This window comes from Lampetra fluviatilis, chromosome 27 (genome assembly GCF_964198595.1).
Source record: "Lampetra fluviatilis chromosome 27, kcLamFluv1.1, whole genome shotgun sequence".
NCBI classification, from domain to species: Eukaryota; Metazoa; Chordata; class Hyperoartia; order Petromyzontiformes; family Petromyzontidae; genus Lampetra; species Lampetra fluviatilis.
The window spans coordinates 7,479,661-7,495,752 of NC_136301.1; the positions used below are offsets into that span (position 1 = coordinate 7,479,661).

A 16,092-nucleotide genomic window follows, 5' to 3' on the forward strand; every position below is an offset into this window, starting at 1 on the left:
GCTGGCGCGGGGCATGCGATGAGAGAGAGGAGCCGGGCCTCTGCGGGCAACTGTGAAGTGAGCGGTTGTCAAGAGTCCGTTCACACGCGCCCCCCCCCAACCCCCCTCCCCCCGTTAATGAATGAGACGAACTCTGTGCGCTCCTGTTTCGGCGTAGTGGGCTGGGCGCAGGTGATGCATGTGCCAGTCGCGCGAGTCGATTGTACCCACACAACGGCCGGCCTTGCCCCGTAGATTTGCTCGCGCGCGACGTTTCCACACTGCGCGAGCTCTCAAAAGCGCACCCAGCCTGGCACGTGGGCTACGGCGACATCACCGTCACGTCGTACCGGCCGTTGTTGTTATGTTGGGGCGGTCTAAGTTAAATGAACAGTTGAGATGAATGGCATGCATGTGTGTGTGTGCAACCGTAAATCAATTTACACATTTCTTAAGTGTACACTTAGGTAGCGGAATTGAAATGTAAACGCATTGTGTTGCCACTATTGCAATTCCATATGCACAAACACCACGTATAAATTGGTGGCGTGACAGGCTGTACATATATACGTACACCTACGTATGTACGTAGAACATCTTCTTGGTTCTTTCAGTAAAGTCACGTAGAAGGGAAAAAATAAAATAAAACTTAATAAAATACAATTCTCACGACGTTTCGGCCACAACGCAAGCAGATGTCCCTCAGGTGAAGAACAGGTATGTTGGAAAGACAGCGTCTGAATGACAGACCTGTTCTTCACCCGAGGACGGCTGCTTGCGTTGTGGCCGAAACGTCGTGAGAATTGCATTTTATAATGTTTTATTTTATTATTTTATTATTTCCCTTCTACATGACTTTACCGAAAGAACCAAGAAGATGAATCCCTGCAGTCACGGAAGCTTTAAATCGATATGTAGAAAATCTTTCGCACCGTACGTAGCTAAATGTGTTGATCAGAAGCGTGGCGGTAGAACAAACTAAACACAACAACACGCAGTTCTAAAGAAACGAGTTTTCACCTTTGATGATTTAAAAGTGCGCAGCTCCAATAGCTTCCTAATATTGGAAGAAGGAGAACGCTCAGATTTAAAGCTTCTTTCGTGACTGCAGGGATTAATCTTCTTGGTTCTTCCGGTAAAGTCACGTAGAAGGGAAATAATAAAATAATACAAATAAAACTTAATAAAATAATTATCTTTAGATTTAAAGCTTTCGTGACTGCAGGGATTCATCTTCTTGGTTCTTCCGGTAAAGTCACGTAGAAGGGAAATAATAAAATAATAAAAATAAAACATAATAAAATAATTCTCACGACGTTTCGGCCACAACGCAAGCAGCCGTCATCAGGTGGAGAACAGGTCTGTCGAGAAGACAGAGACAAAGCGTCATTCAGACTGTCTTCTCGACAGACCTGTTCTTCACCTGAGGATGGCTGCTTGCGTTGTGGCCGAAAACGTCGTGAGAATTATTTTATTATGTTTTATTTTTATTATTTTATCATTTCCATTCTACGTGACTTTACCGAAAGAACCAAGAAGAACGAGAAAGCTCCTAGGTGTTTAATTGCAGGAATGCGTGGCCGCGATGGTTGGCACACATGCGGCGCGTGTACAACTGTGACACTGCGGCAAGCTCTGCTTGTGCATATTGAGTGTTCACGTTATGCGCATCTGCCGTTTGACAACTCCCCTGGTGAGAGAAGGATTGATGCAGGTGCATGCAAATAGGTTGTGGTGAAACACGAATAATGATGATGATGATAACGATGTTACGCACTGCTCCTCTTTTTGTTGGTTGTACTCATTCTCTGAAATATTTGTGTTTTTGTCCTTTGTTTATCTTCTCCCTTGCAAAATAGCCAGGAAAATGGCTAAACGGGATCATCCGTGTAACAAATCAAACAACCTCAATCTCATAAAGCATTAACAACAAGCAAATAGATCAACTCCTCCCCTGTCATACGCAAGAGGAAAGAAAACCGACTGGCGACAACTAAATGCGCTTTGTGCGGCGAGACAAGACGCGCCGTACAATGTCGGCGGTACACATCGGTCAACCTGCGCGCACACGTGTCACGCCCGTGTACCGCCCGTGTCCCGAGCAAGTGTGTCCCGTGCATGCGTGTCCTGCACTTGTCCCGTGCGTGCGTGTCCCGTGCGTGTCCCGTGCGTGTCCCATGCGTGTCCCGTGCGTGTCCCGTGCGTGTCCCGTGCGTGTCCCGTGCGTGTCCCGTGCGTGCGTGTCCCGTGCGTGTCCCGTGCGTGTCCCGTGCGTGTCCCGTGCGTGTCCCGTGCGTGCCCCGCCTGAGGGACGCATCCCGTGCGTGCGTGTCCCGTGCGTGTCCCGTGCGTGTCCCGTGCGTGTCCCGTGCGTGTCCCGTGCGTGTCCCGTACCTGTCCCGTGCGTGCGTGTCCCGCCTGAGGGGCGTGTCCCGTGCGTGCGTTACCACGAGCGAGCGGTTGAGCTGCGCGCGCTTGATGGCCTCGTCGCTGACGTCGCTCCAGTAGACGGTGCCCTCGTCGTAGACGTAGTCCAGCGCTGCCGCGTCCTCCAGGCCGGCCAGCACCACGGAGACGTTGGCCCGAGCCGTTCGCCCGGCACCCCGTGGCGACGACGACGACGATGCCGACGCCGCGTCCACCACGCGGATGTCCCGCCGGTTGGCGAAGAGGAGAAGCGGCCAAGCTGTTGTGCGCACGGGCAACGGGATTTCACGCGTAGGTTTTTTCGCGAACAAAATTATCCAGGTGTTTTGCGTTAGGTCGCGTAAATGTGTCGCGAAACCCGCCACCACCCGACACAGCCAATTAGCACGGTTTTGTCACGTCAACAAAACGTGCAATTTCTTTACTGGTTCAGCACAGCTGTGTGTGTTGGACTGTAAACCCACAACAACATCGACAATTCGAGGACCGTGACGTTTCGCCAGTAATTACAACAACCAGCATCAGGAGGCGGAGAGTTGTGGAGAAATCCTCCTTCTGTTTCGGTCTTAAATAGACGGAGGATAAATGTGGGGGGTGGGTGTCGGGGATTAATGTATGCATATAAATTACAACGGATATCCATTATCGGTTGGATCGATAGTGTAATCAACATACAATACGGCAAAGGATGCCGCCACGCCACCAGCCCCCACCTCCCCTCCGAACACGGATTCGATTTTGGGTTTTCAACAAGACTCAAATTTGTGCACGCGAATCCGGAAGCGAATTTGCGAGGAGCGTGGTGCTGATGGTGCAGCGCACGCCATGGCTACATCCGGCAACAGCTCCCACCACATCACAGCTGGGGATGTATCAATACATGGATACCGTGTTTAAATGTACACTTTAAATGCTTCCGAGCACTCATGCAGCTTATTATGTACATACTCTTTGGTTCTTTCGGTAAAGTTACGTAAGTGAAAAAACAAATGAAATAAAAAAATATAGAAATAAATAAATTAAATCACGTTTCGATTTTATTGTAATAATGTTTTCACCTAGGTGACTTTACCGAAAGAACCAAACAGTATGGATCCTTGCAGTCACGAAAACTTCAAATCTTTATTATGTACATCAAATACACTGAAGTATAGGTTCCATTCGCATGCTTGAACATTCCGGGGCACATTGTATCCGTCACATGCAATGCGCTGGGTTCATGCAGCTGCAGTTGGGAGTGCCATCGCAACATTCGTAATTTGATTTCATTTTTGTGCTTTTCTAAACTCAAGCAAATAACGATTCAGACTCCCGTCAGATTCAGCTGAAATTCAGGTTTGAATCAACGTGACCCAGGATGGATTCGTCCCATTACTAATCTAAAAAATTAAAATCCAATCACAACCCCGACCTGTGACAATTCATCAAAATCAAGGAGCGAGGGGTCGGGAGTTCCAAAGTGTCCCACATCTAAAGACATGCCTCGGCAACCAAAGACAAAGATCCCCCGTGTAGCCTTGACAGACTGTAGGGGCAAGTGCTGTTAGCGAGTAGCACCTATGAAGGCCGGCACGGCACACGAGGGGGTGGGTGGCCAGCACCACGCCCGTCCGCCTTTGTCTCCCTAGTGGCGATGTTTACTACACACCGCACCAGGTACTCATTTGAGGCCTAGTCAACCTCAGGGAGGTCCAGCACCGGTTCAGATAATCGTCACTGGTGTTGGCTGTGAGCGGGAATCGAACTTGGGTCGCCGGGTTCATAGCGCAGCGTGCTAACCGCGACACTACTGCTCCCCACCACGCACACAACAACAACAACCACCGCCATTCGCCACTAAGTGTCGGTGACGTCACCACGGCGCTTGTGCCAGGCTGTGTGCACGTTGAGGCCACATGAAGTGTCGAACGCTCGTTGGCAGGTCACAGGGCAGACCCAGGTGGTGCCATGGGTTGACCGATTGAGATGACTGGCCGATGCACCACCTGTGCCCCCTACTGTGCCAACTTGCTGTGCTTTAGCCACCCGGCGCGCCGCTCGTTGTTGTGAGCGTCGCTCCTCCGCCCTCCGTTGTTGTTGGAGGGCGACTGCCTCCAACTGCCCAGTAGCGTCCTTCACGAGCCTCCTTCACAGAGGCCGATCTTGACACCGCTGGTACCAGTCATCGGCAAGTCCACTCAGCTCCACGTCCTCCTGTACCACATCACTACATCTCTTCTCTAGCCCGTGCCGCGCCCGTTTAGCCCCCTCGATCCAGCCGAACGACACACACCGACACACAAACGCGCGCGCGGCTCACGAGGACACAAAGATCCACCCAGAGGGCCTCACGGCTGCGTCTGCCCCGGTGCACTTCCCCGACCTACCGGGGCCAGCACCCCCCCCCCCTCCACCGGTCAGCAGAGCAGCGGTGCGCACAACGTCACGCTGCCATTGAGGCGCATCAGACCGTTGCAATCGCAGGCCAAAGCCTCCCACAGCCCCAGGGCTTTGTGCGAGCCCGCGGGCTGCCAAGACCTGCGCCTTTTAGCGAGCACCGCAAGAACGCATCGGCGCGCTCGCACCTACGCGGGTACTGTGCCGCAAGGCGCCCAACAATGTTGTCTTTCTTCGCACCGGCGGGCGGGCGGGCGGGTGGGGAAGCAACACCGTAACGGGTTTTTTTTGCTACAAATCGCAAACTGCTTGGGGGTCGAGTTTATAAATTTGCCGTTGTCGTTCGAATGCCAGGTTATGGCTGTTTGGTTCCGTGAGATTTCTGCAGCAGCTGTGCGTTCAATGTTTGGCAGAGGCACGAATGAGCGTGTACGATTGTGAAATCTTTAATAATTATAAGGCCAGTTTCAAACATTGGGCAACCTCACATTCAAAATACTAATCATACATTTTGGGTGCAAGCTAAACTTGATTATGTACAGTTTTAATCATGGAACCAGTCAATGGTTTGACTCGTGTACATGGCTGAATGTCCATTACAATCCCAGCAAGGATGAAACGTTAGTTTTTTTGAGTACATCCAACACTCACGTGTGTTTTTGTTCACTCATGAATGAATATTACCTGCAATGACATGGATCAGAAACATGGACATCGAGGAAGTAGAACGGTAAGCGCGCAGATAACGGAGACTGTTCAAAGAGGCATGGAGAGATGAACAATTTGAATTGCACCGAGAGATGGAAAGCGGAGCACATGGATTGTAGAACGTACGAGGGCTTAACGACATCATTTTGATCTTCAGGTAGCCGTGGATCGAGGGAAGTGATCACAAGTACGGCGAGATGCATTCAAGGAATTACACGGCCAGAGAGAGAAAGAGGAACACGCGGTGGATCGGGCAACAAGAACAAATCAGTATTTACTGATATCCTTCCAACAGCGGAGAGAGACCCTGGCTGATGATGACAATCAGTGACGTGGGCCCACCCAGGCTTCTCCCGGGATTCCCTTGCTTGCAAAGGCACGGGGATCCAGGCAGAGAAACCAGGTGAGGCAGGCCTGGCCCGAGGGGGCCACTAGGCCTCGAATGTAATTATGTTGAAAGATAACAGGGTAATTGCAAACGTGATTACGTCACGTGGAATAAAGTTTCGCTTGTCACGGTCAAATACGGTTGAGGCCTTCGTGGAGTGTGACGCCGTGAGACACGTTGGATAATCACGCCATAAATTTTTACCTGGTTTGCTCATGGGTAAGCCTCTTATATGGCCAAGCAGAGTTGACCAAAACCCAACGAAAATCCGCCCAAAAAAGTTGATGCGGTTACTGCTCCGATCCAGTTAAAATATAAACATTGCGCTTTGCAGCCAAGGCGTTAAAAGCAATGATGGTGGACTTTGGTTAACCTGAACAACGGCCAATAACCAATTGGGTTGACTTCCTGATAGCAAAAAAAAACTTTATACCGACATATTATATTTAAATGTTGCACATAGAAGAAGACCTGATGATGCAGGCAGTGCTGACGAAGGAAAACTGGGACTAAATATAGGATGAACAACAACAGGAAAAAAAAAGTGTTGTTGTTGTTCGGAAATAAAAGGAAGGAATCGGAAAGAGAGGAAGACCTAACAGAGAATGGCTTCATAATCAACGTTTTTGGGTTTCGATCGCGTTATATACAAATGTGTTGTAACCCTCCACCACCTGACACGGCCAATCAGTAAAAAAAGTGTCACTGCTTTAGCCCACCGGTGTGTTGAAGCGTGAAACCACAACATTTACAATTTTTTTTGAGTACGACGTTTCGCTGGTAATTGCATCCAGCATCATCGGGCAATTCGCCAAAATGGTGAGGCTCTGCGTGTTAAAGAGAATGGCTTGATGATGATGACGACGAGATAAGAGATCGGTGCCAGAAAGATGTGAACCACTACTCGAGTGTATTGGCACTAGAAGACAGAGAGGAAAGTGGAAACAAATGTGGAAATGTGCAGCGGACAACTTCGGGCTATCTGCCCATGGATCGTGACGATGGTTATTTACATGAGATAATCAATTTTTCGATTTAAAGCTTTCGTGACTGCAGGGATTCATCTTCTTGGTTCTTTCGGTAAAGTCACGTAGAAGGGAAGTAATAAAATAATAAAAATAAAACATAATAAAAAATTATTTTTTCGAAGCGCCCTTTCCCCCCCTTCCAACCCAGCTTATATACATGCTCCAAGCTCGTGTGCTGTTTCATTCAGACGCTGTCTCCCCGACAGACCTGGTTTTCACCTGAGGACGGCTGCTTGCGTTGTGGCCGAAACGTCGTGAGAATTATTTTATTATGTTTTATTTTTTATTATTGTATTACTTCCCTTCTACGTGACTTTACCGAAAGAACCAAGAAGATGAGATAATCAATATGAGAATCATGATGACCCGCTACGGATGGCCAGAGCTGTAGTGCAAATACCGCAACGCTTTTCAACCACGGCTGCAAAGCGTTACTAATGAGTACGCGCACCTTTAAAACGTTTGAAATGCACGTCGAAAATTGTGGCAATGCCCGCTTATAATTGTAACGCCTCTCTTGTACAAGTGCAATTGTAAAGTGAAATTATGCGAGGTGGTGGGAATACTAAACTAAGTGTAATTTACACAATTTACATTAGAGTGTATTCGCTGGCACTTATCGGCCTATGTAAATAAATGTTCCAATGAAGGCCAAATTTAAAGCGTAGTTAAACTCATCTTATTGCAAGAGATTGCACGGCAATTTTTACGACATTTTTTCAAACATGATCCATTCCAACGTTAAAGTTTTCCACATTACGAAACGTTCTGGTGACTTCTGCGGCTTGGAAACATGTTTCGGAATGTTCGACAAATGGGTCTGCTCTTTCTGCACGAGCCACTCTTCAAAAACATAAATCGTCACTGGGTAAACAAAAAAAGGCGGCAGGCCAGTCTATTAAGGGAGCCTCCCATTTGCTAGGGGATTTTTTAACCCCGCAAAGAAATCTGCGCCCAGAAACGCAAATCAGCACAATACACAGGCAGACTAACTTAACACCCACATAACTGAGGTTGTCTTGGGTTAGATCGTGTACATATATAAATGTGTCGTTAAACCCGCCACCATCCGACACAGCCAACTAGCAAGGCTTTGTCACGTAAACAGAACGTGCCAAGTGGTTTACTACTTCAGGACACCGGTTGCGTGTAGGAGAGTAAACCCACAACATTTCCACGATTTGAGTAAGACGTTTCGCCAGTAATTATAACTAAATAAAAGTTGTGGGTTTACTCTTTATATTTACGCCATCTAACACAAAAAAACCTCTATTATGGATATTGGTCGCGAAAGCCTACGCGTTAAATTTACACCCACAGATACGTGTCCGAACAGTCCTGATTAACAACACAATGTTACTTTGAAAACATTCGCGAGTCAATTAATCCGTACCAACCCCTCAAAGGTCGTTAAGATCTGCAGACTCTGGCCTTCTGTGCGTGCCTCGATCCCGGCTGCATTCCGTGCCTGCGCCACCGTTTGTGGAATTTCGCTACCGTTGGAAATCCGTTCATCCGATAATTCGGACACTTATAAGTCTCGTCTTAAAACCACATCTTTCTTAACCGTAGCAGAAGTTTTTTGTTGGGTTAGATCGGGCGATCTAACGAAAGCCTACGAATTAAAACCGATGTGTTCTTAAGTCAGTTTAGTTTATTTAGCTTTGTCTCTCTTGACCCCTTTCGTTATCCTAACAAGGCGCCTTGAGACATTAGCGGATGGCGCCTTACAAATAAATGCCAATCATTATTATGAAAATAAAAAAACCTTTTGTAAAAATAAGTTGTTGCCCATTCTCCTCCCCCCCCCCAAAAAAACTTGCACAACTCTGAGCTTCAAACAATCCGTGTGCGGAGTTTCGTACGGGGGCTGGCCTTAAGGGTTTTGGAGTCCTTGTGAATACATGCCGAGACGAAAGGACACGATATTTCCAGCCGTTGTAATATGTATCCTATCGGCTCCGTTACAAATCACTGCAAAAACAGAGTGGTCCTTGTTTTAATATTTAATAAATGTACATCAAAGGTTCCCAACCTTGGTTCCGCGGACGCCTGGCGGTCTTGCGAAGCTACGACTGGGGGGGGGGGGGGGGGCCCGCGGAAAGGATAAATAATAACATCCTCACTGAGGAAATGTACAATTTCAAATAACTCGTACAGGGACTCCTATATTTCGATTTAAAGCGTTCGTGACTGCAGGGATTCATCTTCTTGGTTCTTTCGGTAAAGTCACGTAGAAGGGAAGTAATAAAATAATAAAAATAAAACATAAAATAATTCTCACGACGTTTCGGCCACAACGCAAGCAGCCGTCCTCAGGTGAAGAACATGTCTGTCGACAAGACAGAGTCTGACAGACATGTTCTTCACCTGAGGACGGCTGCTTGCGTTGTGGCCGAAACGTCGTGAGAATTATTTTATTATGTTTTATTTTTATTATTTTATTACTTCCCTTCTACGTGACTGTACCGAAAAAACCAAGAAGAGGGACTCCTATACTTACGAACATTCAACTAACCAACTTTCAGAGATACGAACAAACCTGTCTGCACGTCCAGTCACCCGTTCGGACCGAGAGCCGCAAGTTCAACCGCCACGCAATACATGGCGGCGGTGGCATCTACATCTGCAGAACCAGTGGCATCCACATCTGCAGAACGTGAAGAACCAGTGGCATCTACATCTGCAGAACGTGAAGAACCAGTGGCATCTACATCTGCAGAACGTGAAGAACCAGTGGCATCTACATCTGCAGAACGTGAAGAACCAGTGGCATCTACATCTGCAGAACGTGAAGAACCAGTGGCATCTACAGAACGTGAAGAACCAGTGGCATCTACAGAACGTGAAGAACCAGTGGCATCTACATCTGCAGAACGTGAAGAACCAGTGGCATCTACATCTGCAGAACGTGAAGAACCAGTGGCATCTACATCTACAGAACATGAAGAACCAGTGGAATCTACATCTGCAGAACGCGAAGAACCAGTGGCATTTACATCTGCAGAACGTGAAGAACCAGTGGCATCTACATCTGCAGAACGTGAAGAACCAGTGGCATCTACATCTACAGAATGCAAAGAACCAGTGGCATCTACATCTGCTGAACGTGAAGAACCAGTGGCATTTACATCTGCAGAACGTGAAGAACCAGTGGCATTTACATCTGCAGAACGTGAAGAACCAGTGGCATTTACATCTGCAGAACGTGAAGAACCAGTGGCATTTACATCTGCAGAACGTGAAGAACCAGTGGCATTTACATCTGCAGAACGTGAAGAACCAGTGGCGTTTACATCTGCAGAACGTGAAGAACCAGTGGCATTTACATCTGCAGAAAGTGAAGAATCAGTGGCATCTACATCTGCAGAACGTGAAGAACCAGTGGCGTTTACATCTGCAGAACGTGAAGAACCAGTGGCATTTACATCTGCAGAAAGTGAAGAATCAGTGGCATCTACATCTGCAGAACGTGAAGAACCAGTGGCATCTACATCTGCAGAACCAGGTGGCATCTACATCTGTAGACGTGAAGAACCAGTGGCATCTACATCTACAGAACGTGAAGAACTAGGTGGCATCTACATCTGCAGAACGTGAAGAACCAGTGGCATCTACATCTGCAGAACGTGAAGAACCAGTGGCATCTACATCTACAGAACGTGAATAACCAGTGGCATCTACATCTGCAGAACGTGAAGAACCAGTGGCATTTACATCTGCAGAACGTGAAGAACCAGTGGCATCTACATCTGCAGAACCAGGTGGCATCTACATCTGTAGACGTGAAGAACCAGTGGCATCTACATCTACAGAACGTGAAGAACTAGGTGGCATCTACATCTGCAGAACGTGAAGAACCAGTGGCATCTACATCTGTAGACGTGAAGAACCAGTGGCATCTACATCTACAGAACGTGAAGAACTAGGTGGCATCTACATCTGCAGAACGTGAAGAACCAGTGGCATCTACATCTGCAGAACGTGAAGAACCAGTGGCATCTACATCTACAGAACGTGAATAACCAGTGGCATCTACATCTGCAGAACGTGAAGAACCAGTGGCATTTACATCTGCAGAACGTGAAGAACCAGTGGCATCTACATCTACAGAACGCGAAGAACCAGTGGCATCTACATCTGCTGAACGTGAAGAACCAGTGGCATTTACATCTGCAGAACGTGAAGAACCAGTGGCATTTACATCTGCAGAACGTGAAGAACCAGTGGTATTTACATCTGCAGAACGTGAAGAACCAGTGGCATTTACATCTGCAGAACGTGAAGAACCAGTGGCATTTACATCTGCAGAACGTGAAGAACCAGTGGCGTTTACATCTTCAGAACGTGAAGAACCAGTGGCATTTACATCTGCAGAAAGTGAAGAATCAGTGGCATCTACATCTGCAGAACGTGAATAACCAGTGGCATCTACATCTGCAGAACGTGAAGAACCAGTGGCATCTACATCTGCAGAACCAGGTGGCATCTACATCTGTAGACGTGAAGAACCAGTGGCATCTACATCTACAGAACGTGAAGAACTAGGTGGCATCTACATCTGCAGAACGTGAAGAACCAGTGGCATCTACATCTGCAGAACGTGAAGAACCAGTGGCATCTACATCTACAGAACGTGAAGAACTAGGTGGCATCTACATCTGCAGAACGTGAAGAACCAGTGGCATCTACATCTACAGAACGTGAATAACCAGTGGCATCTACATCTGCAGAACGTGAAGAACCAGTGGCATCTACATCTACAGAACGTGAAGAACCAGTGGCATCTACATCTGCAGAACGTGAAGAATCAGTGGCATCTACATCTACAGGAGACTAAACAACTTTTAAAGCCATTCCCTGTATTTCGTGTAGACGCCGTCTAACGAGTTTGGATTCGACGAGAGTAAAGTTGGACTTACCAACAAATCGACATACGAACAGACCCTGGAACCAAACTCGTTCGTGAGTAGAGGAGTCCCGGTAGTAGCATGTGGTGGTGCGCACTTCGACAAGGTTGGGAACCACCAATCTCCATGACTAACACTCGAGACCCGTACATTTACATCGCAATCTTTTGCATCCGTCCTGAAATGTTAAGTCGAGAGTGGCGCGCAAAACACACTACTCCAAGAATAACAGAAGCAAGAAAGTGTTACCAAATCAGAGCCTGCGACAGTGAATATTCATCCGCCTTATATTTGTAACGAAACAGTCCGTTACGATGTCACCAATACCAACAAATGGGGCAGGTCGCCAAGTCGATGAAATTAAATGTTTTCGGCCGCCGCTGCGTCAAGCTTCAACCCGTGCCTTCGTGCGTCCGCCTGTAGATGTACATCAGCTCAAGCCTCGTGGAATCCTTTCTCTCCCCGCCGCCGACCCCCGGCTTTCACAGGAATCGCCGCGAGTCGTGCAGACGCGTCGAGGCCCTCATGCGGACACCTCTCCCTCGTCTCTCCCGACCCTTTGAGTCCCGTTTCTCCGTTCCCCTTGACATCATTTTCCTCCCATTTCCCATTAATTTTCATTTCTCGTTCCCCTTACCTTTGTTTCCACCGCACACTGTGCCCTCGACTCGGCTCCCTCGTCCCGCGGTGTGCCACACGGATACGGAAGTTGCGAGTGAAACAACGGCCGTGCACGTAGAGCCCTGGCTGTCAATCCACGACTGGGCGAGCGGCATCCCCAAGCCCAGTGCATGCCATACGCGGGTTACTGCGACCATACTTCACCAAGTTTGTCAGTGCGGGTTGGCAAAAGAAGGGGGGGGGGTATGGGCGGGATATACGCAGTCTGTTATTCCCATAACGCGGCGGTAGTTGCGTCCCTGAAGAACACCGCGTTATGGAAAAATCGCGTTACGATAATAAATAATATATACTATAGGGTAAAGCACAGTCCGTACGCAGGCCGAACAACAGCTGAGGCGCGTGGGTAGCGTCTAGAAGCATCCAGCAGCATCCCAATGCTGTGTGCGATGACGCTACGCCAAGGCAGCCGTTCAACCAATCCCCCCTCGCGCGACGTAGCTCCGTTCGCTCGATCGCGTTATATCCAATTCTCTTTCCGCATAATAAAAAATGTGCTCCCTAAAACATTCATCATCCCGTTCTATACAATTCGCGTCATGAAAACCACAATAACACGCGTTATCGGAGAACAGCCTGTGCCTGGAAGTATAAACATACAGGGCAGCAATGGATGTGCCATACACTGCGCTCTGCTGATCACCAGATAGCCCCTGCAGGCCCTGCAACACAACCTGTTTGTGCGTAGCAGACCCCATCCAAGCACTATCCAGGCTCAAAGCTGCTTAGCTTCTGAGATGTGACGAGACGGGGAACACTCTCTGTGCATTGGCCATAGGCGTAACCACACACGTTAGACCCTTCTTGAAGGTGCATTCCATCTCAGTCACCTGACCCTATTCTTCTGAATAGAACTGTTGTCCAAAGAGATAACAATAACCGCTCGAAAAACCTGCACGCATTTTCGTCAAAACTAATCTGATTTTTTCCTGCAAGATTTCATCATTCTCGGCACAACCTTGTAAACACTCCGAACTTGCACTGCACGTGATTTAAATACAACCAATTGGTCGAACGTACTGTCACAATCGCCATGAGAACGATTGATTGAGGGCGCTTTATCTACTTAAATTATTATTACAATTGAGTGGAGAAGTATATTTTTGTGCAGAGGACAAATTTACATTTTAGTTTTCATATGCTGTATTTTAAAGTCACCTTAAGCATACTAAAAATGTAATAAAATACTATTAGGTAGATGTAAAGGTCTGTTAGTAAGCAAGTAAACCTGCGTTGTGCATAGTGCCATTCATACAAGGCCACACACCACTTTCCAACACACTCCCAGTCAGTAAAAACCCTTAAAGTTAAAACCAAGAAGAAAACACCCCCCCCCTTACACAGACGGGGATACACAAGAGAAAATAAACGTGGTTTTCTGAGTCGTCCTAAAATACCTCGGCTGACGGAGCGTCCCTTTTGGACCGGGGCAAGACATTCCACAAACGGGGCGGCCGACTACTGACTGCCCTCTCGCCCATTGAACGCAGATTTGCCCTCGGAATGCTCGGGTGGCCGGATTTTGGTGGCTCAAAGTTGCCGGACAGGGGCACGCGGTTTGTGCGCGTGTGTGTGTTAGAGCAGTGGCGTTGCAGTTAGCGCTACGAACCCGGCAACACGACTTCGATTCCCGCTCACGGCCAACAACAATGTGACGATTATCTGAACCGGTTCTAAGACTCCCTTAGTACCTGATGTGATATACAAACATCATCACTAGGGAGACAAAGGCGGTCGGGCATGGTGCTGGCCACTGACCCCCCTCTTGTGCCGTGCCAGCCTTCATAGGTGCTCACTAACAGCATTCGCCCCTACTGTCCGTCAAGGCTACACAAGGGGGGAATCTGCATCTTTGTTTGACAAATCACTTTGAATCTGAAGAATTTCATTGAAGCATCCCAAATGCCAACGGTCACAATCGCTAAAAGTGGCGAACGGGCGGCAGATCTGCTTAGCACGGCACGCTGCGCTACGAACGTGGTGAACCACATCTCAACGGGGCCTTCTCGTGTCAACACGAGGTGAACTCCTGCCCGCCGGGAGGAGCACTTTTTTTCTTCCCCCCCCGATGTCAAAAAAATTAACCCGTAAAAACAAAGTTTTTCACTATAAATCCTTTATATGCGTGTTCAATGGGCTGCAACCCAGCCCAAATTGGTCTTTGAAACAGGCGGCTAGAGTCCTCTCGTCCTCTGGCTTGAGATGGCTGCCACTTATGGGTCAGATGATTGCCTGCCACCATTAAGCAATTGGTAATTAAATACATAAATAAATTGCCTGAAAAGTGTAAAATGTTGGAAAAACATTTTCACGAACAGAAATTGTCATGCACAACGAGTCTGTGTGCAAAATGTCAGCTCGATTGGATCACGGGAAGTGGGTTAAAAAACGACCTAAAGATTTGCACGGTCGTAAGCGCGCAAGCAAGCAAGTGAACTTAATATAAAGGATTTAAAAACTAAATGTACCCAGAGCTCGACGAAACCATCATCCCATTACACTTGCCAACCAGGCAGCACAACGGGACACCGGCCCGGGTTCGAAAATCGAAAAACTTAGTAGTGCTGCCACAGGGATTTGAAATTACCTACAAGCGAGCTTCTGTCACCGAGGTCACGCCCGTGGCTGTGGTTTTAGTTGAACGATTTCAAGGGATGTGAAGAAAAAAAAGCTGCTAACTTGATGGGCACCGATTGATCGCCGGCATGAGAATGCCCCAAGTCACTTTTTTTAGCAAGGTCTCAAAATTGGCAAGGGCATAGGCCCAAAGTTGCGGTAACTCGAGACGATGTTGTGATTCACAGTCAAGACCGGAAGGCTAGCGGCAAGCGTGTGCGGCGTACGCACGTGCCGAGTTACGATTTCCAACCGTGTACTCGAACCCGTTCCAAGCCTCCACTTGGTCAACCGAGGCCTTTGATGGGCGCGGCGGTGCGGTGAGTGAGCATCCGCAACGGGGAGACAAAGGAGGCCTGGGCGTAGTGCTGGGGACATGCCACCCCCTCGTGCACAGCGACGACATTAATAGGTTCTCGCCGACAGTCTACGCGCAGACTAACAGGGGGACCCCTCTTTTGTCTTCATATAATAATGGCAACACAACATCAGCTTGCGATTAAAAGTAACCACAATTTAATAACGGTTAACAGTATACCTCCGCACTGGAGGCGACTTCGAGGTAAATAATAGTGCGTTCTTGTCGTCTCGGCATTCGATGAAATGCTCGATAATTACGTATAATTATACGCGGTCACATATTCCGCCCGCTGCTTCCAACTTAAATGCTTCCCGATTCGGATTTTGCGACAAACGCACGCGGACAAATAATGCGGATGGCAACCGATACAAAATGCCAGCGCGATGCATTTGAAACACATGCCCGCGCGCGTGCGCACACTGTGCCTGAAGATGGACACTTTGGACAAGTGCACGTCACCACCCCGCTTCGACAACGTGGATCGGAAACACGCACACCGACGATGCAAAGAAGCGCACAACAAAGCAGATATATTTATGGGAAATGCATATCGGCATTTCCCATAAATATGCTAAATTTCTCTTGATATGCAAATTCATTTGTCAAGGCACCCTTCCC

The 16,092-nt window shown here is 48.1% G+C and overlaps 1 protein-coding gene across 2 annotated transcripts in view; it reads right to left on the reverse strand.

Annotated features, from left to right (window-relative positions):
* Positions 1-16,092, reverse strand: part of LOC144942347 (low-density lipoprotein receptor-related protein 6-like) — a 90,738-nt gene that overhangs the window by 55,680 nt on the left and 18,966 nt on the right. For both annotated transcript variants that reach the window (XM_078869170.1, XM_078869169.1), the window contains exon 2: positions 2,427-2,665. In XM_078869170.1, the coding sequence (XP_078725296.1) occupies positions 2,427-2,665 (239 nt within the window). The remainder of the gene's footprint in view (positions 1-2,426; positions 2,666-16,092) is intronic.